General features: G+C 41.0%; 1 protein-coding gene across 4 annotated transcripts in view; it reads right to left on the bottom strand.

The window, feature by feature from the left end:
- Positions 1 to 25,666, bottom strand: part of TMEM245 (transmembrane protein 245) — an 83,634-nt gene extending 57,968 nt beyond the window's left edge. For 3 of the 4 annotated variants that reach the window (XM_057721069.1, XM_057721071.1, XM_057721070.1), the window contains exons 1-6: positions 25,040 to 25,659; positions 18,416 to 18,533; positions 16,797 to 16,898; positions 5,469 to 5,585; positions 2,618 to 2,842; positions 1,169 to 1,338 (exon numbers count right to left, since the gene is read on the bottom strand). In XM_057721069.1, coding sequence (XP_057577052.1) covers positions 1,169 to 1,338; positions 2,618 to 2,842; positions 5,469 to 5,585; positions 16,797 to 16,898; positions 18,416 to 18,533; positions 25,040 to 25,636 — 1,329 coding nt within the window. In that variant the 5' untranslated portion in view covers positions 25,637 to 25,659. Of the gene's footprint in view, positions 1 to 1,168; positions 1,339 to 2,617; positions 2,843 to 5,468; positions 5,586 to 16,796; positions 16,899 to 18,415; positions 18,534 to 25,039 lie in introns of all 4 variants that reach the window. The other variant, XM_057721068.1, reaches the window with a different exon arrangement.
- Positions 25,667 to 26,375: the final 709 nt, after the last annotated feature.

Raw genomic sequence — 26,375 nt, 5'->3', positions numbered from 1 at the left:
GCTAGTTACTGTTCCCATCTATATCTACATTTGTTTCATCTAACCGTGTTTCTCATCCTTAAGTCATGGATGGACCTGTTAACGGAAGCAGTCACTAGCCCTGTGATGGAAGCCCAGCTTACCCAGCGTGGCACACAACAGGCCTTTGCAATCCAGTCTCCCCTGACTCTCCAGCCTTGCCTCCCACTAATCACCATTTCACACATTCCAGCCACTGCCACTTTCCTAGTGGTCCCGAAGAACTCATAATAGGGGAGTCTCTGCCCTTGCATTGCTCCATCCTCCTGCTCCTCTTGCCATGTCGACCTAATAAACTCCTATTTTATGCTTCAAAATTTGCTCTGGCATCACCTTTGCTGCAAAACCTTCCCTCTCCCACTGCTCACCAAACAGTGAGTCACTTCTTGCTCAATACTACCACTGTATCCTATACACACTTCTCCTCCCCAAATTATAACAACAGCTTAACACTTATATAGAGCTTACTGTGTACCAGATTCTGACCTAAGAACTGTACATGCATTAACTCATTTAACCCTCACGACCATTCTATTATACTCATTGTACTGGTAAGAAAACCAAGGCACAGAAAGGTTAAGAAACTCATACAAGGACACATAGCTAATAAGTAGCAGAACTGGGATCTGAATCCAGTTTGAATTCAGAGCCTATGCTCTTAACTACTAAGCCTCTGAATCTAACGCACCCTCTAAATTTTAATGTACTGCTGTCTCCCCATTAAACAGAGCTTCTGCATCTAGTTTCCTAGGATTCATCCGATTTTCCCTAAGACTTCGCATAATATCTGACACATGAGAATTATTCCAAAAATATTCACTGAACTGAGCCACCACCTGGCTATATAATTTTAGACAAGTCACTTAACCCCTCTAGATTTCAACTTGGTCCTTACAAAATGAGAGTTGAACTAGATGCTCCTTTTCTCCCATTTTTAAGATATAAAAATACTTACACAATACTTCTTCAAACTATATCTATCCCATCCTTATATAAACCATAATTCTAAACTTTAAATTTCATCATAGAATTAGACATTAAATGTGTTAACAATTACAACATAAGTACTACTATACCATAAAATGGAATATTTTAGACAATGAAATACATAAACTCCATTAAAATGGCTCAAGTTCTTAAAATACAATACCTTGCTATCAACTTTTAACAAGAATTTTCCAAGCCCGATAATTGGCCACGGTGCCAAGGCTTCCTGCCGCTCCTTCAGGAAGTGCTCTATAACCTGCCACCACACGAAGCAGCGCTTCTCCAAGAAGTTCACAACGCCAAAGTGAATAATAAGCTTTTTGAGTATCCAGACTGTACAGAAGACATGAATTACATACATAAAAAAGAGATTACAAAGTTATAACATGAAAGGATTCCTCGATTTCACATAACCTTCCTAAAACAGTATACTTAGTGTTAAAAATAAAGATACAGTTGTTTGGTTTTTTTAGAAAAAAGAAAAAAAGGAGGCGGGAGGAAAGAAAGTTCAAAATATTCCAAATTGATGTAATTGGGACAATTTTCACACAATCCCCACTCACCTATATCCTACTTTCTCTGTGAAGTCTGAATCCTTGAAGGAGTCAGGGATTCACAGCCCATATAAACGTAAGATACTTCGATGATGAAGCTCTATCTCAGTGACTACCAACTTGGCCCCTCACACCTTACCCTTCTAAGGTAAAGAATACTACCCCCTGACATGTCCTAACTTCACTGACTATTAGAGCTGCTCTTGCCAAATTTTATTCTTTTCCTTAGGTGTCTGATGTTTAGTAACCAGGTAAGTATAAGGTATTCCACGTGCATCATGATTTTATACCACCGCAGGGTAACATTTTCATTTGTGTTTCTATTTCTCTACTTGATGATGCTCTGTACATCTGAATCTTTTACCAGGATTCAGTAGTGAAGCAGGGTGAGTAAGAGCAGGGCTGTCACAGATAGCTGTGCACTATGTAACTTCAGCAGAAGCCACATGACAGTGTGGTGGCCATGCAAACAGGGGTTAAGCCTTCTGTTAAAGGCCGACTAAGAAGGTGGAGAGGCTAGAAGGAAGTGCTATTTATCTGTGAGGGTAGCCTTGAAGTTCGGACCCTAGATAATTGATCCCAACCACTATCATTTCCCTAACTCCAGGGAGTTTACCTTATAATCTAACAGTTCACAGTTTACTACTTTGAACCATGAGCTCAGTGTTACATACCAGTGCAACAATACCTTCGTCAGCATTTTTAAATCTCTAGAGAGGTCCTAGGAAAGCTCCTATGGTCTCAAGAATAAGCCCAGGGTAATTACAGTTATAAAAACTTTTGGGGGGCCACCTTGTTCACAGCCTGCTCTCCCTCTTAATTTAAAAAGACAGTATTGAGGGTGGGGGGGACTCGAGGGGGGGGGGAGTCAAGGAAGGGAGGGAATACGGGGATATGTGTATAAAAACAGATGATTGAACTTGATGTACCCCAAGAAAAATAAAATAAAAAAAATTAAAAAAAAAAAAAGACAGTATAATCATCTCAAACATTAAAATCCAAAAGTTAAAGAAAAAAAAGTCTTTAAAGGCAAGACAAGATCATAATTAACCAATTACCTGCAACAGGCACTGGCAGCAACTGTACAATCCACAGGTTCAACCAAATCTGGACACCAACGATGGCCCAAAGGAGAGACACGAAGTAGATATCACTAGTTTTCTTCTTTCTAAGAAACGTTCCAACTTCAGGCCTTTGTCTGCCCAAGGTGGGTGAAGGGGAGGGGGGGGAAGAAGAGGAGGACAGTGTTGGAGGGGGTTCTCCTCTATCCATGGTTTCTGTCTCTGAAGAGGGGAAGAAAAAAAAAAATCACCCACATATTAGTCCACATTAATAAACATTAATAAAAAATAGAGCAATTAGCTAGGCTATCCTAGTTTAAGCCTTCAAAATGTATTCTGATAGTATGATTTCACTGGGTTAAAAAAGAAAAAAAGACCCAGATGTCTGTTTGCATACACAATGAAAAAGGTGTGGAGAATTAATGCTGATAGTGTTTACATCCAAGGAAATTAAGTTTGTTGAGGGATAGCGTTAAATATGAGAAATGTTTTACTTTTTACTTCATACACTTCACACTGCTCAAGTTTTTTTATGACATATATATCATTTATATTTATATCATTTAGACAAAAAATTAAAGAAAAACACATGATAAAGTAACTGAGAATTATAATTAGCCCATGAAAACTACTCAAACCATATAAAGCAACAAATATTAACATACAGAATTCTTTATTTAAAAATTCCGGACTTCCTAGGTGGCGTAGTGGGTAAGAATCCACCTGCCAATGCAGGGCACATGGGTTCGATCCCTGCCCCAGGAAGATACCGCATGCCACGGAGCAACTAAACCCATGCGCCACAACTATTGAGCCTGTGCTCTAGAGCCCGTAAGCCACAACTATTGAGCCCATGTGCCACAACTACTGAAGCCCATGCACCTAGAGCCCGTGCTCCACAACAAGAGAGGCCACCGCGATGAGAAGCCCACGCACCACAACAAAGAGTAGCCCCCGCTCGCCACAACTAGAGAAAGCCCGTGTGCAGCAACGAAGACCCAACACAGCCAATAAAATAAATAAATAAATAAATAAATAAATATTCCTCCTCTTTTAACTTTATAGTAGATGTATTCACGTGTATTTCTGAAACAATATGGCTTTTCAGTGTCATTTTACCGAAATGGAGCCAACTGCTCTTACACGAAGAACCTGGGGCTTTGAAGCATATCTTTCTCTTAGAATGAGATATAAAAAGTGACAGATTCCTGGGGGTGAGGAATTTTCAAATACAGGATATCACACAGAAATACTTTGTGAGGTAGTTTTCTAACAATGCAACTACCGTTACATTTCACTATTACTCAGAATATACCATGATGATGGAAATGAATAAGATCCTAAAACCTGCATTTTGCCTTCCATAAAAAGTTAATGATAAAAATATACCACATTTCTTAAAATCTAGGTTAAAAAAAACCATGAACACCCCTAATTGCAATACCCTATTTGCCCCATGGTTTTACACAGTTTTACACAGCGGTATCATGTTCCACTTACAACCCTTCTCACTTTCTCCCTTCAGTTGAATGTCAGCTCCAGGAGAGCTAAGACCTTGTCTATCTTGCTCTCCCTTCCACTGTATTCCTAGTGCATACAATAGCACCTGACATACAGAAGGTACTCACTAAATATTTGTTCTAAGAATGCCTTCCCTGTTATTTCATAATTTTCATAAGTAAGCACACAGTAGCCCTCTGAGTGCTACATTATAATTTCCTTAGTGTTTCTTTTTAATGTTAAATGCTCAGATGTGAGTACATTTTTACCTCTGATGTAACTAGCACCATGGTAAGTCAGCCCACCTCACCAGAACTAACATTCTACCCTGAGGTTTGGGGCTAAAGCCCAAGCTAATTATAGTATGCTTCTGTTTGACTCTGCTCTCTGAATATCTTCCTAATTTGGAAACTTCATGTTGGTAGATGTGTCTGATATTTAGAAGAATAGTAAGTCCATAACCAAAACATTATCCCTTCTCCACTTTGAAAACATGATTCAACGTGCAAGAAAAATGAGTTTTCCTACTACCCCAAATGCCTTTTTCTTAGTTGATCCCTTCTTTCAAGAGTTCTCTAAAGTCAGTTCTTCAAAAAGAGCTCATGAAAAATATTCCTTAACTCCCAAACCTCTGGCACTAATGGACCTCCTGGCACAGACAGAGGCCTTTTACATTCCTGAATTCTGTGCAAGTATAGTGTGACTTTAAAGCTGGTATAAACCTACCAGCTGGATCTTAGGGAGCTTAGCATGCAGAACAACCAGAGGGCTCTATTTTAAGGGAAACAGTCAATATACCAACAGCATGAGGTATGCAAAGCAAACTTTGAGAAGAAAAGCAAGAAATGCCAGAGAAATGAGTGACTGGAAGATGGAAAATAAAAAACTAAAGAAAGAGCTGGAGAAAGGGAACAATAACCAAAAAAGCAACATAAAGAGTCAGAGCAAAATAGAACAATGGAGGAGAACTGACAGCTGTAGAAGAAATGGAAAATAAAAGGGGAAAGTATGGACAAAGGTAAATGCGACACTAAGAAAAGGAAAATAATACGAAAGGAAAGTGAGAAGAGATTTACAAAGAAAAATGAGAAAAGCACTTTAAAAAAAAAAAGGAAAGAATGAAGAATCAAGGTAAGAAATCTAAGAAGATAAATAATTAAATGTATGAAAAAAGTGATATATGAGAACAAAGATGAGAGGGAAAAAAGTGTGAAAATAGGAACCAGAGAGAAAAATGAAGGACCAGTAGGTAGCATTTTGTGATACTCGTGTCTTTCTTAATTTTATATTCTACGTATATTTCATTTTCCAGAATATTTTGAAGGCATTCCTTCAGAAGGTCAGTCACCTGCAGGCTGGGTAGAAGGTTGGTCCTCAGTGCTCGATTCATACCCTGTGATAGAGATGGCCAAGTTTGCTAGGGTAGAAGCTGCCATGGAGATAACTTGCCCTGGTAACTCTGCTCCTGTAAAACAAACATGCATTTTTAAAACTTATTAAAGGCAATGAACGAAATGGGAAATAACTTGCAAACTGAAACACACTCCTAAGTTTTCAACAGCAATAAAACAAAATGGTTATTACTGACCCACCAGACCAGTGGTTCTTCAGCAAAGGAGAGTGCTTAGGAATCAACAAGAAAGTCTGCTAAAAATGCAGGTTCCTGGACTCTCTGGGTATCTCTCGCATTTGGGAACTTGATGCTGGTGCACATGGCAGATGGTAGATATATAATTGTGGAGTGCCACGATTATTTTTTTTTTAACTTCACAGGTTAATTTTAACATACATCTCTGTCAAAAAACACTGCCACAACAAGTCTGTGAGCTTCTTGAATGCAGACGTACTTTCCTTTGTATTACTAGCTCCTGGCACAGTATGGAACAGCCCATACTTGCTCTCAATAACAACATTCCACAACTGAATGTGCAAATGTATGGGTATCATGCAAAACCATATACAGTCGATCCTTGACCAACATGGGTTTGAACTGTCCAGGTCCACTTATACGAGGATATTTTTTTTCAATAAATATAGTATCTATATTTTCATTTTACAGATCTTTAAATTAACTAAGTGTGGGGAAAAGCTTTTGTTCGATGAGAGATCACGACATGCAGAATTAAAAGAACTAGGATTTGAATTCTGATTCTACTCAAACTGTTTCAGGTTCCTGTCCCTGGGTGAGTCATTTATCAATTCCTTTGTCTTTGAGGCAGAGACAGGAGTTCACAGATTTTTGACTGCATGGGGGAGTCAGTGCCCCTAACCCTGACATGGTTCAAGGGTCAACTGACTATCTATAAAGTACATAATTCAGCACAGGCAAAATCCACCACTTGAAAATCTAAAAAATCATCACTACCCTGTTTCACATTACAGGTTCTCATGTTAAGTTCCTAATAGAAAGTAAATCAAGCTTAACCATTTGCACTAGATTCAAGAGAACATTCCCTGGTCAATGTGGTCTGCCTGTAATGGTCAAGCTTTAATTTGCTATGGCAGATAACACAGACTAGCTCACGTAACACTTGGTTCTAGTGTGCTTTCCTGTGCCCTAGAGATTGGAAAGCTAAAGACTGTTATTTCTTGGACTTCTCTGCAGCTACAGTTCCACATGTGATGCAGTGGAACACCTGGGCAGGCACACCTGTGCAGACAGGGAAGCTCCAAGTGACTCACTGTCATTTGGAAGCTCTCGTGTCAAACACAGTCATGGAGGCATATGGTTTTTCTGCAGGAACTCAGCAGAAGTTCCAGAGGTTCTGCTGTCTGATCTCCAACTCTGTGGCAAGCAGCAGCAGCTGTGGCACTTCTGCTCAAACAGTCCTCTGGTGTCACTGATCATTTCTCTTGGTTGCATTGCTTCTGCATGTCAGACCCAAGCTTAACTGTCTGGTCTTTCCAAAAATTCTGCGTGTACAAATTCTTTATGTTAACCAATGCCTCTTTCTATTTAGACTAGTTGGCATGGATTCCACTGTCCAACTAAGAACACTAGCGTTCTTAGTCACCAAATCATACATACACCCACACTCATACAGCCGGGACCTTTTGGTAGCCCAATATTCAATGTGACAACATAAAGTTCTGCCAAGCCAATGAAAAAAGCCATGACCTTCAGAAGGTCAATGAATTACAGCTCCAGATAAACTCCACATACCCAACAAATCCAAGGCTGGCCATCTCCTGGAAGTAAGCAGGCCAGGAGGTAAGCAGATGCCTCTTTGGTAGATTCAGCCATGAGGATCAAGAGCACTGGGACCGGGCTTCCTAGGTGGCACAGTAGTTAAGAATCCACCTGCCAATGCAGGGGACATGGGTTCCATCCCTGCTCCAGCAAGATCCCACATGCCGTGGAGCAACTAAGCCCGTGCGCCACAACTATTGAGCCTGCGCTTTAGAGCCTGTGAGCCACAACTATTGAGCCCATGTGATGCAACTACTGAAGCCCACGTGCCCAGAGCCCGTGCTCTGCAACAAGAGAAGCCACAGCAATGAGGAGCCTGCGCACCACAACAAAGAGTAGCCCCTGCTCACTGCAACAAAAGAAAGCCCACGCACAGCAAAAATATAAAAGACCCAACACAGCCAATAAAATAAAATTAAAAAAAAAAAAAAAAAAAAGGAGCACTGGGACTTCCCTGGTGGTCCAATGGTAAAGAATCTGCCTTCCAATGCAGCTGACGTGGGTTCGATTCCTGGTCAGGGAACTAAGGTCCCACATGCCGAGGGACAACTAAGCCTGCATGCCACAACTACTGAGCTTGCACGCCTCAACTAGAGAGCCTGCTTGCCACAAACTACAGAGCCCACGCTCTCTGGAACCTGCACTCCACAACTAGAGAGAAGCCCCCAGGCCACAATGAAGAGTTCGTGCACCTCAACGAAAGATCCCTCATGCCTCAACGAAGATCCAGTGTGCCTCAACGAAGATCCAGCATGCCACAACTAAGACCCAACGCAGCCAAAAATAAGTAAAATAAAATATATAAATGATAAATAAACGTTTTTAAAAAAAAGGATCAAGAACACTCATCTTGCTCAATCATAGCCTATCCCTCCTCTAATAAATGTCTCTGTAACCTGAAAGAGGTTTATTTTTAGGCAATCCAAGAGAAACTCAAACTCATGATCTGGGAAGACAGCATAAGTCAGCTATATGGATGGGGACATATTCTCCTGGCCTAAGTTTCTAAAGTGCTTTTTTTGATGCCAGTAAGAGAACAAGGGCTGAGAGAGAAACACAGTATCTTTCATGTCTTACATGTTTCCATTACTCACTGTACTGAATGTTGGGGATAAAAACATAGACCCTGGCCCCAGAGTCTAGTGGAAGAGACAGATACGAATTAAAGAATCACACAAATATACGAATGTATACAAATTATGATGATTGCTATAAAGGAAAAATACTGGGTATTTTACGAGCTCCTAACAAGAAATCTGACTTAGTTTGGAGAATGAGGAAAGGCTTCTCTTTAAGAAGTAAAAATGAAGCTGACATACAGAGGGTGAGGAGGAATTAACCGAAGGAAGGTGAGGAATACTATTTTCAAAAGAGGAAACGAATAGGAAGGCTGTAAGTGAAGAAGCTGGCATGTTACAGACAGTGAAAGGTCAGTGCGTTTAGAACAGACAGCTAGTAGGAAACTGGTACCAAATAAATAAAGCTGGAGATGGTCAGCCAGATGGTGCAAGCCGCAGAAGACCACACTAAAGACTTCAGCCTTTATCCCAAAAGGAGCAGGAAAGCACTGAAGAGTTTTAAATAAAACAAGAATTTTTTTTTTACTGAAATGTTACTGAGATAACTATAACATCACATGCCATTGTAAAAAATAATACAGAGAAATCCTGTGTCGCTATTATCCAGTCCCCCCTACCCCGCAATGGTCATATCTTTCAAAACTGTAGTACATGACCAAGTATCAGCTTGGATACAAGATACAGAACAGTTTCATCACTGCAAAGATCTCTCAACTTTTCCTTTTATGACCACACTTCCCCACTCTAAATAAATCATCAGTTTTGAGATATAAAAAGATCATTCTTACTGTTTGGTCAAGAACAGAATAGAGAAGACCAAGGGTAGGTAGAGGAAAATAAGTTATTGCCTTACTACAGGCAAGCCATGATGACAGCATGGTCTGCAGTAGTTAACAGGGAAGATGTGGGGAAAGTGGCTGCATTTAAGAGACATGGAGTAGTCAAAGTGGACTAGACCTGGTGATGAAACAATAAACAGTTCAACAGTGACCCCCCCCCCCCCAAGTTTCTGGATTATGATCAGACAGACAACATGTAGGGGACACGGATGAAGATTCTGGATATACGGAAGTTCTTTTTAGACTTCCAAACAGAAATTTAAACACAAACTGATGACACCAGAGACCAGAGAGATTTCTTGGGCTCCACTCCAGAGCGAAGGTTGGGAACACCTAATGACTCATGGCCTGGGACAGCACAGCAAGCTGGGGGAGGCTTCCAATCAAACTTCAAAGAAACAAAGTATAAGATTCATCTCACATAAGATTAAAGACTAGTCCAGGGTCCTCAGTTACTAAGTCGACCTCTTCACAAGTAATTTAATGAAGTGGTAGCTCCTCTTTAAGAGACTCAGAACAAGAAGTCCCCTGATGGTTAGGTAGCTCCAAAATAGTAAGATCATTTTATAGCTCCTCAAATATGGGCTTTCAGTTTCGCAGCATTTTGACTTATACCTCTAAACTCCCCCTGAGCGTTCATTCACCAAACAGGGGACTAGGATACGTGCTGGGATGAGAGACTATGTAAGACCCTAGTCTCAAGCTCAGTCTAATGCTTAAACTATCACTATGATTCAGTATGGTAAGAGATAATGTAGATGTAAGTGTAGAATAACTGGGGAGCTTGGGAGGTCAGGGAAGAGTCCCCAAAGGGGCTATCTGATAAGAATGGTAAAAGATGCCATCCTTTAAATCCATTTAAGCAAGTTAGCCAGATAAGGAAGACAGAACAAGTTTATCTTGAGGAGAAAGGAAGAGGCTGGTATCTTAGAGGATAGAGGTAGAAAACTTTTCCAGGAAGACAAAAAAGCAGGTATTAAGACACAAAGGCAAGAAAAAGCAGAGCACACTGTTCAAAGAACTCTAATAAGGATGGAACACAGGGTACAATGATAAGAGTGGAGAGAGAAGAGGATGCAGAGGAAGAATGGGACCAGAGAATGGAAGGGCTCATATATTTACTATGTACAGTGGCAGTACAATTCAGTGGTTGGGATCACAGGTGAGGAAACAAGGCTGCCCAGGTTCAAATCTCAGGTCTACTCCTTACTAGCTGGATGACCAAAGGCAGGTTACTTAGGATCTAGGTGCCTTAAGTCTCCTCAAGTGTAAACTGTGGCATATATAAACTCCTATCTCAGGTGAGAATTAAAGTGAAACAATACATATAAAATGCTTAGAACAATGCCTGGTATGTAGGACTCAACAGCTCAATAAATGATTTTATTATCACCATCATCTTCATCAAAACTCTTGGCTTTGACAGGATAAACTATAACTACAAGCCACTAGCACCCCCGTAGTATTTGCCTGTACCTCTCATCCCCTTCCTGCTTTATACTATAGCCATTTCCCTAAATCTTATCCTTACATTTTTAGTTCTCCCCACATAGTTATGCAAAACACAGCACTGAAAGACCAGGAAAAGTTAAGACCAATAGATTAAATCTTCACAACTATGATTTAAAAAACTCTTTCTCCAACTTGCTGATGATGTCACTAAAATATAGAATAAATATTTAATAAAGCTTAGCTAAATCAATGAAAACTATGCAATATCATCCTAGTTAGTACACAAATGATGCAGCAAATTTTTAGAATGCCTGAAACTTCACAAAGGAACAAAAGGAAGAGCACACAGAGAAAATCAACAGAGTATTTGAAAATTATGGATATAAGATTTGGCAAGTCCTCTTACGTATCAAACAGATATGTACTTTAATGACTTTTGTCTAGTGATATCCTTTTGCACTTCAAAAACCCCAAGGGTTTGGGCAGAGAGATGATAAACTAGACAGAACGCCAGGACCGAGAATCTAGGCAGACTCATGCTACTGGGAAAAAAGCCCCAGCTAAAAATAGGCAAACAGACTCGGGACCATAATCTTGGGACCCAAGAACTATAAACAAAGAAAGGAAAGAGTATCCAAGGTTTCAAGTGTCAATCTACCCAGGGAGAGGGCCAGTATTAACTGGAGGCCCAAAGAACAGGAATCCACACAAGTCCAAATAAGCAGACCACTGACATTAGCAGCCTAGCACCAGGGGACAGAAACTCCTAATAGTCTGGTATATAAGAAATAGATCACACGTTGAGATAATATCTGTTGATATGGCTAAATCAACAATAGGCAGAATAATCTTTTTTTAACAATAGAGGGAAACATATTTTGAAGCCAGTCTAAATAAGGAGATATTTGATCTACTTTGTTCTCTTTCACAGGGATAGTTGAAGTTGCCAGGAATACATCTAAAGATGCTTACTGGAAGGAGGCCCTTTATATCAAGTAAAATATCCCAAGCATGTAAAGTTTCCTTTGAAGAAGGCTTCTGTTTCCATTCCTAATGTGGAAAATACATCTCCTTCTCAACGGCTTGTAGTATCACTTCCCTATACTACTGGTCAGTAACAAGGGCTTGGCTATGGACCACTAGGTGTTTCTCTAGGTCTATTTAATTGACAGCAGCAGAATTGGGGAACGAGAGATAAGCAGTAAGAAATTTAGTTTGCTCCTCTTCTTTTTCCAATTTGGGTTTAACTGGACCAAATTTGCTCATTCATATCGCATGCTATCCCAAACAATTACGACAATAAGAAGCCTTCCTCACCAAGATACTTCTGGTCACTCAGAAACAATTACCAACGTTAGGAGGAGCAAGCCCAGCTGTAACTACACTGATGCTTGTTTGCCCAGCTCTGGAAGAAGCACTTCTCATACTCACAGTAAACGGCTCTCTAAGCCTAAGTTTATTCATCTGCAAAACAAGTATAACACTAATCTCACTGGTGTACTAAGAAAATTAAATGAGACAGCACATTCTAAGAGCCTAACAGGGCCTCACCCACAGGACAGAACCACAATGCTCATGTTCCTCTTTTCTCGCAGGCCCAGGGAATACAACAAAGCTGGATTCCAGGTTTCTGCCAGGTGAGACTTCTGGGACCCAGGAGGCAGAGAAGCTAGGTGCTGTACTTGTCGTAAGCCACCAGGGCCAGCATGAAGCCTGAAGGAGCTAATGATCACCACTGAGCGCCAGAGAGATCAGCAGTCCATACTTTTTCAGGATGGCTGATGCTTGTCAAAGAGCCTTGTGAAAGAAAAGAACACTGGGTGCAGGTTAGAGTCAAGGACCTAGGTTTAAATTTTAGCTCCACCAGTCACCTGTGGGGCTGTGGGCAAGTCAGTTAACCTGTTATTAAGTGTCTTCATCTGCAAAATGGAGATACCTATTTTACAAGGTTGTGTGGGGGGGGGGGGAGGGGGGATGTTTTGTTTGTGAATTAAAAAAAGACAGAACACTTAAAAGCATAGTAGTAACACTTTTCCCTACATTATCTTGGGGCTCCAAGAAATATGCAGTAAGAGCTCCCAAGGTCTACGCAAAAAGCCACTGAGTAAGGTCCCTGGGTTCAGAAAGAACCGCTGATACTAACTCAGCAATGATACATAAGAAGAGTTTTCTGGATCTAGGAACTAAACAAATTCATGCTTTGAAGTTTGATGGTATCCAAAGGATTAATTCTGTGAATCCAGTGAACACAGATGATAAAACAGCAAAGATTCAAAGCTCAGAAGACATAGAGAAAGATGCCTACACAGGTGACTAGGACACAGGAGCAAGTGCTACAATGGGACAGTGGAAATGACAGGGAAGAAACAAACGCACACGCTGCCATGGCAGTACACGGAAGCATTCCCCTCACTATATTACAGTGACATCTACAGGAGGCAACTGGCTACAAGAAAGGGAAAGGTGGTCCCAATATGTCTTGAGTTCCGATGCTGAAAAGAAACGAGGGTCTAGGGGCAAGAGGAAAAAAATATTCAGAAATTTAGGAAAAAAATGGGTAAACAAATTTATTTTATGATGAGGATTATCTATACCCAAAGTCCATAAAAGCATTCTAAATCAAGATTAACCTATTCTGAAGTAGGCTGGAATAGGGGTAAACAAAACAAGGAAAACCAACATTTCCAAATCTGCTCTCAACATTTATTCTGTGTCTCTGTGATGTCCTTTCTTGTAACAGTATGGAATACAAATACCAAAAATCTGGCTTGCGTGCCAACACACCACTATCCTGGGCTTATGGGAGATAATAATAATCAAACACAGTCTTCTTTTTCCCCAGGCTCAACACCTGGTCTTAGAACTCCTGTCCTCACAGCTCCCACATCACCGGCAGACTAGAATTTACACCCAAGAGAAAACTCCTCTGAAACCCCTGGTTTAGACCTACTTTATTCATATACTTGCAGTAAAGTACTTACTTGGCCCTGGACAAAAGCAGTCAAAAGACAAAACTGTCCTCAAAATATTAAAAATAGAACTACCATATGATCCAGCCAATTCCACTTCAGGATATATACCTGAAGAAAACATGAACACTAACTCAAAAAGACATATGCACCCCCATGTTCACTGCAGCATTACTTACAATAGCCAAGATACAGAAACACCCTAAGGGTCCACTGATGGATGAATAAAGAAAATGTGGTGTGTGTGAAACACACACACACACACAAAGAATACTATTCAGTCATAAAAAAAAGAAGGAAGTTTTGGATGGACCTCGAGGGCGTTATGCTAAGTGAAATGAGTCAGAAAAAGACAAATACTGTATGATCTCACTTATATGTGGAATTTTAAAACAGCAAGCTCACAGCTACAGAGAACAGATTGGTGGCTGCCAGAACTGGCGGTGGGGGTGGGAAAAATGAGTGAAAGGAGTCTTCCAGTTATAAAATAAGTGTCACAGGGATGTAATGTGTAGCATGGTGACTACTGTTAATAACACTTTATTGTAGATTTGAAAGTTGCTAAGAGAGTAAATCTTGAAAGTTCTCATCACAAGAAAAAAATTTTTTGGTAACTATGTAAGGTGATAGATGTTAACTAGATACTGTGGTGATATATACAAACAGGGAACCATTATGTTGTACACCTGAAACTAATATAATGATATATGTCAAATATACTGAAATTTAAAAAAAAAGAAAAAGTGAAAAAAAAAGGGAGAGAAATGCCAGAAGCAAAAAAATAGAAAACTGTCCTGGGGTGAAGGATCAGCGTTGCTGACTGAACCATTACTATTAGGGGAAAAGGGAAAAAAAAAAAGAGACAAAGCTAATCAGAGGAACAAAATCAGAGGAACAAGCGGAAACCACCAAGCTTTCTATAGTAGTTGCCAAAACAGGAAGTTTACATCTACTGGTTTGATATATAACCACAGGGTCTAACAGATTGTGATCAGGAAGACTGGTTGAGCAAAGAAAACTTAGAAGACAGCAAAATACAAAATGAAATAAAATCTTTTCTATTTTCCACTGGTCAGACAGATAAGTAATTAAAAGTTTCTTTGTTTCAGGTAGTTATTATAAAGTTCTAAACAAATATTTATGAATAAAAGATGTCTTACAATTGTCAGATACTACTTATCTACCAAATAAAATAATAAACAAGGAGCAACTTAATTTAAAAAAACTTCTATAAAGTAGCTATAAAATACAAGAGTGCCACAAATAGCCTTGTGATTAGCTTAAAAAGGAGATGTGAAAAATAACATTGTAGAAGTAAATTCATGGACATAGAAAGGTGTTCATGACATTAAGTTTAAAATGTGGGTTACAAAACAATTTCACTATGATCCAGTTTTCTCGTATTTTAAAAAGTGCGAAGGCATAAAAGTCATTAGTTAACATTTTGGTATAATCTGTGGGCAGCAGGATTTTTAGTGATTTTTATTTTCTTTTTGTTACTCTGTACTTTCTAACAACTCTAACGCACTGGCATTTGAGAAATTATTTGTTTTCCTTTAAAAAATCTGCTCCAATTAGTAATTTGTTCTTGCAGTTTGTGTATAACTATCAGAAAGAAGCAAGGGACAAATGTCAGTTACTGTAGAAACTGTGTGCTGTTCAAATTTACCTCTCTGGTCATAGCTGTTTCCACATGGCTGAATAACTAAAAGTCCAGTCTGATGATCTCGGGACCATGATTATATCTGGCTACCACCACCCCCAACCCCCTTACAATTCATTAGAAATTTGTATCTTAACAAACTCCTGGATAAAGGCCACTTGCAACCAGGGTACCTCAAAAATAATCTTTAAAAGAAGATTATTTTAAAAGACTACAAAAATCTTTTAAAGAATAATTTTAAAAAAATAATCTTTTAAAGAAGATTGTTCTTAAAAAAAAAAAAAAAAGAAGATTGTTCTTTATTCAGCATTGTAGTGGGGGGCTTCCCTGGTGGCAGAGTGGGTAAGAATCTGCCTGCCAATGCAGGGGATACGGGTTAGAGCCCTGGTCCAGGAAGATCCCACATGCCTTGGAGCAACTAAGCCTGTGTGCCACAACTACTGAGCCTGTGCTCTAGAGCCCGAGAGCCACAACTATTGAGCCCAAGTGGTGCAACTACTGAAGCCCGTGTGCCTAGGGCCCATGCTCCACAACAAGAGAAGCCACCACAATGAGAAGCCCAAACACCACAACGAAGAGTAGCCCCTGCTCACCGCAACTAGAGAAAGCCTGCGTGCAGCAACGAAGACCCAACACAGTCAATCAATCAATAAATAGATAAATAAATAAATAAGTTTTAAAAAAACAAAAACACTGTAGTGGAAGTTTCAGCCAGAGCAATCAGGCAAGATAAGAAATAAAAGGCATCCAAATTAGAAAGGAAGAAGTAAAACTATCTCTATGTGCAGAGACATGATCTTATATATGCAAAATCCTAAAGATGCCACAAAAACTACTGAAGCTATTAAACAAATTCAGCAAAGTTGCAGGATACAAGATCTACAGCAGTAAATATTCAGGACCTTGGATTTGGCAATGGTTTGTTAGATAGGATACAACATGTGGATATTAAACAACATACTTCTGATTAACCAATGCATCAGAGAAGAAATCAAAAGGGAAATCAAACAGTATCTTGATCCAAAGAAAATGGAAGCACAACATATCAAAACTCATGGGATGCAAAAGCACTTCTAAGAGGGCAGTTTATAGCAATAAATACCTTCATTAAGAAAAAAGAAATAATTAAATAACCTAACTTTATGGTCAGCTGCTTAATGGGCACAGGGTTCCTCTTTGGGGTGATGAAAATGTCTTGGCACTATATGGAAGTAATGGTTGCACAACACTGTGAATGTACTAAATGCCACTTTAAAATGGTTAATGGTTAATTTTATGTTATATGAATTAAGCCTCAATTAAAAATGCAAAAAAGGGGGTAGGGGGTGGGACATGGTCTAACCACCTAAAATATTTTAAACAAATTTATTTTCTGTTCAGAAAATACCACTGATTTAAAGCAGTTCACCACAGCATGCTTTTTATTAAAGCTACTCTCCCAAATACTTCTTAAGAGTAATATTAATAAATGCCCTATTTCTTACCAGAAGCCTCTTTTCCACTCTGCTTTTCATAGAGGGTGCCCACGGACATCAGGAAAACAATAACCAGGAATACTGGAATTCTCCATGAGCCAGCCAAGGATGCTGCAAATTATTAAGAATTAACATTTTTAGTGAAATAAAAACCTAGCACTTGTCTTTAAAAGACTCAATTTAGTAGACTGACAGAACAATTTGGCAAATAAGTTAATAACAAAATTGTTTCACAGGGAAAAAAATCTTTTAAAAGGCCACGAGACAACTGGAACCTCAGTTCACGGCTGTTCTCTGGAAATGCAGCCCTGCTCTCAGATGCCCTGGTCTAAAGGATTGCGTATGTGCCGGCTTGCATCACCTGAGCAATCAAGTCCATTCTAAAGCACATCCAGGGTTTAAGACCACCAAACCCCCTGTTTAACCCCAGAATGACCTGCATCAGGCATAGAACCTTAAGTCATGGTGCCTGACTAGGTTTCCTGTAAATATCCACTGGGTGTGAACTCCACCTCTCAAGAAAGGGTAGAATGGCCCACAAGAGCACAGCAAAAAGCTTTAATGTATCCTCAGTGTACAGAACGAAAATGCTAACAAGTGGCCAAGGATCAAAAGCCACTTGCATTTCCCTGAGTGGGTCTAGAGCCTTATGAACATACCTGCCTGTCTCCCTCCTCTACTTTCCCCAAATTCAAAATGAGTCCCATCAGATATTAGGGGGTCCTGCTGAGAAACTCCTTCAGCATTCCAAGCTGGCAGAGCTAGAGAGTAATGTTTTGTTCCATATCAGACTCTAAGCAAAGACACACTTTCAATCAACTCTGTTGTTATTTTAACAATAAGTAGCTCTAAACACTACCTCTAATAGGCTATACACTGCTCTAGGTTACTGAATTTTGTTTTTAAATTAGAACTTGATGTTTCCATATACTTAAGACTTGGAGATAAATGAGTCCCTGAAAAAGCACTCTACATCCTCCTAGCAGCCACTCAGCTAATAATGAAGAGTTTCAGATAATGGGGAACTCATTACTTTGAGCAGCTCTAACACTGATCATCCTTATGTTGAACAGAGACTTGTGTCTCTGAAGCCACTCGCTGCTCTGACAACTCTCCCAAATGGTTACAGAGATCTGTTTAAACCACGCTTTCACAGACAATCCTTCAGATACTTGAAACCGGCTTCCATATTTGGTATCTTCCTCAAGTCCACCTCCTCCCCACGCCGGCAGCCCCCCTGCTCTTCTCTTACGGAGAGTAAACATCTCTGGTTCCCTTAACAGTTTCTCTCTTGACTTTGAGCACCTCTTATCATCCCTGACTGCTCACCTATAACCTCCCTAAGACGCTCAGAAACGGCCATGACAGTCCGTGTGTGCTCTACTTTTTAAGATATACTTATTTTTAAAAGGCCTTTCTGAAAATGAACATTCCATATAGTTAAAAGTAGACATTTTAAAGTATAACATTTTCATTCAAGATTAATGAAAGATTAAGGCAGAACATTGTTGAAGGATTATTTTAAAGAATTTTAAATACAACACATAAAACTTCAAAAAATTCACTCTGATTCACACGGTCAGCCTCTGCTGACTTTAAGCTAGACTTTCTTAGAAAAAGGGACCCACCTAAATGAAAAAGCAATATAATCCAGACAGGAATTGAAACTGCTCTCAAGTAGCGTTCAGTGCTTGCATTCCACTTGAATGAAACAGTCAACACATAGCCAACTACCAAGGTCCAGATCTTAAATAAATGAAATATAGACACAGTTGTAAAATATATACACATGAAATAAACATACAATTATACAAAATTTGCAAGCATCTACATAGCATGAGAGCTGTGGATACAACACAGATGACAGCTGGTGGTGCTAAAAGGAGTGTGCATAGGTTTTCCTCTTCTGCTTAGATAAATCAAGTTTTGAAATAAACATGTTTGAAACCCCATGCGGTGATATTAAATATCTTTAACAAAAACCAATAAATATAGTTTTGATTTGATATGTTAAAGTTCAAAAACTATTGTATGCATAAAGATACTTAAGGTAAAATATTCAATTTTTAAGCCATGGATTTAAATTAAGAGCTTCACCTTGTGGAATTCTTAAAGTTTTCTCTACAGGTTAATGCTTACAAAAGAAAAGAAAAAATAAGAGAAATTAATTCCCTGGTGGTCCAGTGGTTAGGACTCTGCACTTCCAACTGCTGGGGGCCCAGGTTCCATCCCTGGTCGGGGAACTCCGCAAGCCAAGCCGCTGTTATCATGAAGAGAATTTTTTAGAAGCTAAAAGGAAGGCAGCCAGCTGAAATGTGACCCTGCTGAAATCCTCTAGGTAACAGATGGTTAAAACCTAGTCCGGAGTTACACGCAGTTAAAGAAGTGTAGCTGAAAAAAATATTACCAGGGGAAGAAGCAGCGAGACTTGAGAACAGAAGAACCAGCCAGGGTCCCCTCCTCAGTTTTCCCTACAATAAAACTAAATGACTCTAGTAATCACAAAGCATCAATGTAGCCTGCACAGAAACTCTCTAATCACCTCATATTTTAATAGAACATACACAAAAGATGGAAAGAATACATAACCTAGAACAAACATGAGCACCACAAATTTATTAAAATAACCTGAACCTTGAAAAAAAAAATAGGCAAATTAAAACAAAAAAAGGACTTTAAGCGTAATTCAGAGAATGAAGAAAAAGGAACTGATATGGTTACTACAAAAGACAGGAAAAAAACTACCTCCTACTTTCTTTTGATCATATCTGTCAAAATACTCTTCAGGTCTTAAAAATGTCTATAGCTTCAGACCTGAGAATTCAGCTTTGGGACCTTACTAAATGATGATAAATTCTGAAAAAGGGTTAAATAGAAGGAAGCTCATCATAGCCTAATTCAGAACACTGAAAAGTTGATAACCTCAAAGTTCAATAGCTGGGAAGTGGTTAACTCTGGATGATTCACTCAATAAAATGTTACACAACCATTAAAATAGGCTTTTTTAAACAAAGACTATATAACTTAAAATATTCCTAAGATATTATTAAGGAAAAAGCAAAAAACAAACAAACAAATACCTGACATGATTATATCTACTGACTGTTGGGGGAAGGGAGGGAGGGAAATGAACTAAAAAGTTGTATTTGGGTGATAAGATTTTGTTTTTCCCTTTTCCTTTTTTCTGTATTTTCCAAATTGCCTTTAATGAGCACTAATTCTTTTATAATGAAAAGGATATTAAAATATTCTTCTTTAAGCAACTAATAAGATAAAATATTAGAGAGATCTTAAGCCCCAGATATATGACCACATGGGAAGTGAGACTACAGCTACTGACAGAGTTCAGTTTAGCTATTTCATTTGACTTGTTAACCACATATACTTTTCTGATTAAATAAGATAGTAAATGTACCAACTGTAAAATAGAGAGCTACTGGGAAGTTGCTGTATAACAAAGGGAGATCAACTCGAGGATGGGTGATGCCTTAGAGGGCCAGGACAGGGAGGGTGGGAGGGAGTCTCGGGAGGGAGGCGATATGGGGATATATGTATAAGTACAGCTGATTCACTTTGGTGTACCTCGAAAGCTGGTACAAGAGTGTAAGGCAATTATATTCCAATAAAGAGCTTAAAAAAATAAGATAGTAAATGCATAAAACATAAGTAGACTTTGCCCTTGACTATGTCTTTGTTTTATTATTTATTGTCATCTGGGTATTAACTGGAAAAACAACTTGGCTTGCTTCTGCTGCATGATTTTGCAAAACAGTTTCCTAAGCCTTTTACAGAGAGAATAAAACTACTGATTTCTTCCCAAGTTATGGAGCCACAGCCCTAACCATAGCCCTTATCAGCTATTGCTTCAGGCACTTCATTCTCCTTTAAAACAGCTTTATTCTAATTTGAAAACTTTGTTCTCTTTATGGTATGGCAACCTGGAGTCAAGAATCTTTTACAATCAAAGTCTTTAACTGAGAAAGAACCTAAGCACCGGAAACTTTCCTCCTTACTGTCGACAGGCAAGTAAAACACAGCTACAAGTGGAATGGAACAGGCCTGGCGGGCTGGCTAATGTGCACTTCCCAAGAGTCTTGCTGGCAGTACTACCAAACTCTTGGGATCTATAAAACTGAATATCCAGGAACCCCACACTTCGCACAACTATAGCTGAGTAGCCCAGAGATGGGCCCTGATCTGTCCAAGGTCACAAAGCAAGCTACTGACAAGAGTTCAGTTTAGAATCTACACTCTTCTTTTCTTTCAGCCACTGTTCCTTTCACTTCATGCTTCTTTATAAAGTAAAATGGAAACAATGTGATCAGAGACCAGGGAGAAAACAAGTCCATTACTACTACAAAAACTGTAAATGTCTTCAAATGTCCCAACAAGTCTGAACTAAAGGAGAGAGGAAGACCCAAAACACTCCCAGCAAAGAAAAATGGTGGAGCAGGAAGGCTAGCTTTTCAGATTTATCTTGATAGCTCTACACCAAGGGAAGATGCCAAGACCCTAAGGACTGAGTTACATGTGAGTTTGGTGCAACACATGACTTTTTTTAAGTGTTTAGAAATCACTAAGTCAGTACAATATTCTAATGTATTTGAAACTGTTTTAAAAAATTGCTCACATCATAAATGATTACTCTTTCACCTGCAAGCAGGATGGAGTATTAGGAGAAGAAAACAGCTAGGAGACTGAAGGAACCCCAAAGTGGGGTGACTAGGAACTGAACTGGTAACAAAGGAAAACACAGGAACTAAAGACACACAAAGGAAAAGAGCATATGACTTGGAAATAACTGAACAGATACAAGCATAAAGGAGATGACTAAGATTTCTAGATGACTAGAATCCAGGTGCCTTTGGGGGAATATGTATGGTTAGTCCAATCCTGACGTTCTTCTATTTTTTCCCTAATAACTAAAATCAATTTCTACTAAAAAAATTAAACTAAAAAATGTAAACACAATGTATCAGGGGAAACTTTTAAAAATCTTTATCGAAGGTTTTGATGACAAAGGGCCTTCAATTGCTGATAGGTCTGTTAAGTATCATTTACTGACATAATGAACAGATCAATCTCAAAATCTCACCTATGAAATTCCTTCCTTCTACTTCACATGACTGTTATGAGCATAAAATAACACACATGAAAGCACCTAAAAGTACATGGTAGATGCTCAAAAGTTGGATCTTAAATGTATGAACTGTCAGCTCTGCAAAATGTAGATTTGCTTAAATTCACCTTTCTCTCTACCTACCCCAGCCATACCTCTCACAGCAGCAGGCTCAAATTTACAAGTTGTCTAGAAAGCATAAAGACCTTTCCTATCACAGGCAGCCCTTCTTGGGCTCACAAAACCAAACCGCCTGTGAGCTATGATAGAAAAGTTATAGAGCGGACACCTTGCCGGGTCACATGACCTACTTTCACTTCATGTCAGGCCTTAATCAGCACTCCTGAGAGCTGGGGACTCCCTGTCTCTGCTTCCCAGGTACACTTTTAGCTCACCCCCACCCAACCACCCGCCCCTAAGTACTGCTTCGAGAAAACACAACCACAAGTTTCCCTCCAATTCAGATCAACCTCCAGGCTCTACTCCCTCAATTTAGGACCCCTACCACTCCATACTCACTTCTAATTAACTCATACCATGTCTTTTACAATGGGTTTTTTTACCTCTTTCTCCCTTACCCCCATCACTTTAACGAAACAGCTGAGTTTCAAGCCTTTTCTTTTTTAAATAAATTTATCTATTTATTTACTTATTGGCTGAGTTGACGGGCTTTCTCTAAAGTGAGTGGGGGCTACTCTTCATTGTGGTGCGTGGGCGCCTCATTGTGGTGGCTTCTCTTGTGCAGCATGGGCCCTAAGCACGAGGGTTTCAGTAGCTGCAGCACACGGGCCCAATAGTTGTGGCTCACCGGCTCTAGAGCACAGGCTCAACAGCTGCGGTGCATGGGCTTAGCTGCTCCAAGGCACGTGGTATCTTCCTGGGACAGGGATCGAACCCATGTCCCCTGCATTGGTGCAGACTCTTAACCACTGTGCCACCTAGGAAGTCCTCAAGCCCTTTCAAAATTAGTAATTGGCTTGACCTTCCTTCCCCTCTTCTAAGCTAATCAATATTGGCCCTTACTTCTCTTCTGCTCACCCACAACCCATTCAAGGGTATGTAAATAAAATACAAGAAAGAGGAGGTTATCTTCAGTAAAAAGATATTCATAGCTACATACACTGGGCTGTGGGCACTTTTTCACAATTATTCAATTTCTCATCTCTTTCCACTATCTGACAGTAACTGGCAGAAATGCCCCAGTTTCCACTAATCATGCCAATTCACCATGTATTCAATTCTTACTTTACTATGAAAATACAGTGTTTCACATATGTTAGGCCTTCTTTCCTAACTGCCTAGTTTGATGGATATGCTACTTAGTTTTGCCTACAGTAATTTACAGTAAACTGCAGTATAAACAGTCAAAAATGTTAGCAGAATCTATAAATATGTCTCAATTTGACAAGACTGAATTTCTTGAGGATAGGAATCAAGTTATAGTAATCTTTATATTTCTTAACAACACACAGTATTGTGCTTTCCATGTAAGAGGCATTCAGTCAACTTAATTGAACTGTGAAACAACAAGGTAAAGGAGAAATAACACGGAACTGGGACTCCATAAATATGAACAATGTATTTGTTCAAAGTCTGAGCGACTTTGGGGCAATCACATTCTCTAGATCTCAGAAACCTCTCCTGAAGAGTGGCAGGCAAGCAGGCAATAAAGAATAGGATCACTTCCACCTGACAACCTGTCAAGCCCTAGGAGGTGAAAGAGGGTGGTTCCACATCCCTCCCTCCTACCACAAGTGAGATAACCCAGGCCTCTTGGAGGCCAAGCTGCACACGCAAGCAGCATCCCAAAATTATGGATGAGGTGCTCCCCAATACCTTGCAATACCTTGCTGGCCCCTAACTGGTGGGTAATGAACACTTATCTGTGTGCCTGTCATCTCCATGAGAATATGCTCACATATGACTGTATGTACCTTGAACACAGAGCCTGCATCTTACTCCTTTCAAATCCCTCACAAACCCCAGTACCTAACAATATACTCAATCAACTTTTAGCTTGAACTGAGAGGTTGTCCTGATAGAGCAAGAGAAGACAAGAGCTCTGGAATCAGTCACCAACTCTACCAATAACCTCAGGCAAGTCAAAATCTTGCTTGACGGATAAACGGAATTATTTTACAACTTGATATCAAGGTGCATTGAACACTGACAAAGTGAATAAATTTATTTTTAAATGGTACTGCATATTGACGAAATCGCATTCTTATGCATTAAATATCCACTTGTTTTTAACAGTCCCCAGTGAAATATATGGATAATTAACCGGTCTACAATCTGGTCTGAGTTAGGAAATGTCACTAGATTATCCTTGAAACCCCTTCCAACTCTAAAGCTCCCTGATTTTCTAATAAGCTCAGGATGATCCAAGAATCGCAAATATACCTCTCTTTCACCCAGTCTGCTTAAGTAATCCTGGCGGGAGGAGATGTAATGTCGCACAACACTCCCTGCATAACGTTCCCAAGAATAGAATGTGGCGAAAAAGAGGCCCAGGAGACTCAGCACCCAGGTGCCTGGCACAAAGTATACTGAAATCACCTGAGAGGCAGCTCTGAACTACTAAGATTTGTTCCAGGACTTGAAAAAACTTGAGTCCACCAGTGCCCTCTTTGTCCCCAACTAGCCCTAGCCTGGTAAGAAATCCCCTCTCCTATCTGTAGGATGACGGGTTGGACAGGGATCTCTAAGGTCCCTTCCAGGAAAGCCCCACGTGAGCAGAACTGAAGATGCCGGAGCACCCCCTCTCCCTGACCCGGAGTAAATTCATGTCCCCCTGCCGATGCACTGAAGCCCCTACCTGCAAAGCGGAACAACGACTCCCCACAGGGCACACATCCCCATAAGAGGGTCTGTTAGGATGAGGGGCGGGAACGGGGAAATTGTTTCAAACCACAGCCGCCCTCACTTTGGAAGGAAGCGCGCCAAGATCCTCGAGTGCACGGGAAGGAAGGTGAAGACGAACACTGCCAGCCGCGCGGCTCTGGACCTTTGTCCGCCCCTGCCCCGTGCGGGGGAGGCGGCAGGACTGCAGCCCAGCTAGCTGAGGCCGGGGGCGGGGGGCGGACTTCGCGCCCACCAGGACCGCCCAGGGCCCGGGCCGAGGCTCACTCACCCACAGGCTGCTGAAGTAGTCCAGCCCGCGGCAGATGAGCACTCCGGCGTGCGCCAGCAGCACCTGCACGCCCAGGAAGCTGCCCAGGCTGTAGAGGCCGTAGAGGAGCGGGCCGCCGGCGCCGAGCAGCAGCAGCAGGCGGCGGCGCCGCAGCACCTGCTCGCCCAGGGCCTCCACGCCGTAGTCGGCGAAGCAGATCGGCAGCAGCAGCGCGGCCAGCACGATGGGCGTGTGCGCGCGGTGCAGGCGCTGCAGCCAGTGGCGGCCCAGGCGCGTCAGCGAGCTCTTGAAGGGGTGCAGGAAGGTGCCGCACAGCACGGCCCACAGCAGCGGCCGCAGGAAGGCCTCCAGGATGAAGTAGACGAGCACGGCGGCGCCGCAGCACAGGCACACGAACAGCACGGCCCCGGTGTTGTAGAAGGCCTGCTTGATGGGCTTGTCGAAGCGCAGCGCCAGGGCTGGCGTCCGCGGGGTCTCCCCGCAGCCGCTGCCGCTGTCGCCTCCGCCGCCTGGCCCGACCGCACGCTGAACCCGCGGCGCCCGGCCCGGGGAGCCCCGCGGACTGGACGCCTCGTCAGGGCCACCGTGGTCGGCCATGGTGCCTCTGCCGCCAACGCCGCCGTGAGGCGGTACCGGGAAGCCTGGAGAGAAGCACGGACGAGAGGAAGGACGTGCGGCATGCGGCATTGTGGGATTCGTAGTTCCTAGCTGGGCACTGAAGGCTTACAGGACCTTTGGTGAACTACAACTCCCAGAGAGCGTAGAGAGCGTTCCCTCGCCCTCGGGCTCTCCCTGTTCATTGGTCCCTGAGGAATCCAGGTAACAGGTTTCTGGGCTCAACGTCTTAGAAGAGGCAAAAACCAAACAAACGCCCCACCTTCCCATCAATTAAAGTATTATAGTCACTACCAAAAACACCCTGAATCGTCATTAACACAAAACAAAACAAAACAAAAAAACAAGCAACTCCGTTCACTCATTGGTTAATGTCAACTTTTGGGGAGGCAGAATCCCCAAAAGAGGCACTACATTCACAGATTGAAAACCCAGGCTGCACATTAGATTCCGTGGGGGAGTACTTACGAAAGACCAATCACCAGATTCTATTTTACTGATTTATTCAATAAACACTTAAGTGTTTGCTCCAGTATGCTTGGCAGGATTTTAAATAGCTTACCATATGGCAGACCCTGTTATAAATGTCTCACTCCCATTAACTCATTTGATCCTTAGAACAACCCTACAAAGAAGGCAGTGTTATTATCCCCACTTTACAAAGAGGAAAACTGAGGCACAGAAAAATTAACTACCTTGCCAAGGTACACAGCTAGTTAGT

The sequence above is a fragment of the Hippopotamus amphibius genome, chromosome 2 (genome assembly GCF_030028045.1).
Source record: "Hippopotamus amphibius kiboko isolate mHipAmp2 chromosome 2, mHipAmp2.hap2, whole genome shotgun sequence".
In the NCBI taxonomy this organism is placed as follows: Eukaryota; Metazoa; Chordata; class Mammalia; order Artiodactyla; family Hippopotamidae; genus Hippopotamus; species Hippopotamus amphibius.
Note: the sequence above shows the minus strand (reverse complement) of the source record. Positions and strands in the feature narration are given on the sequence as shown.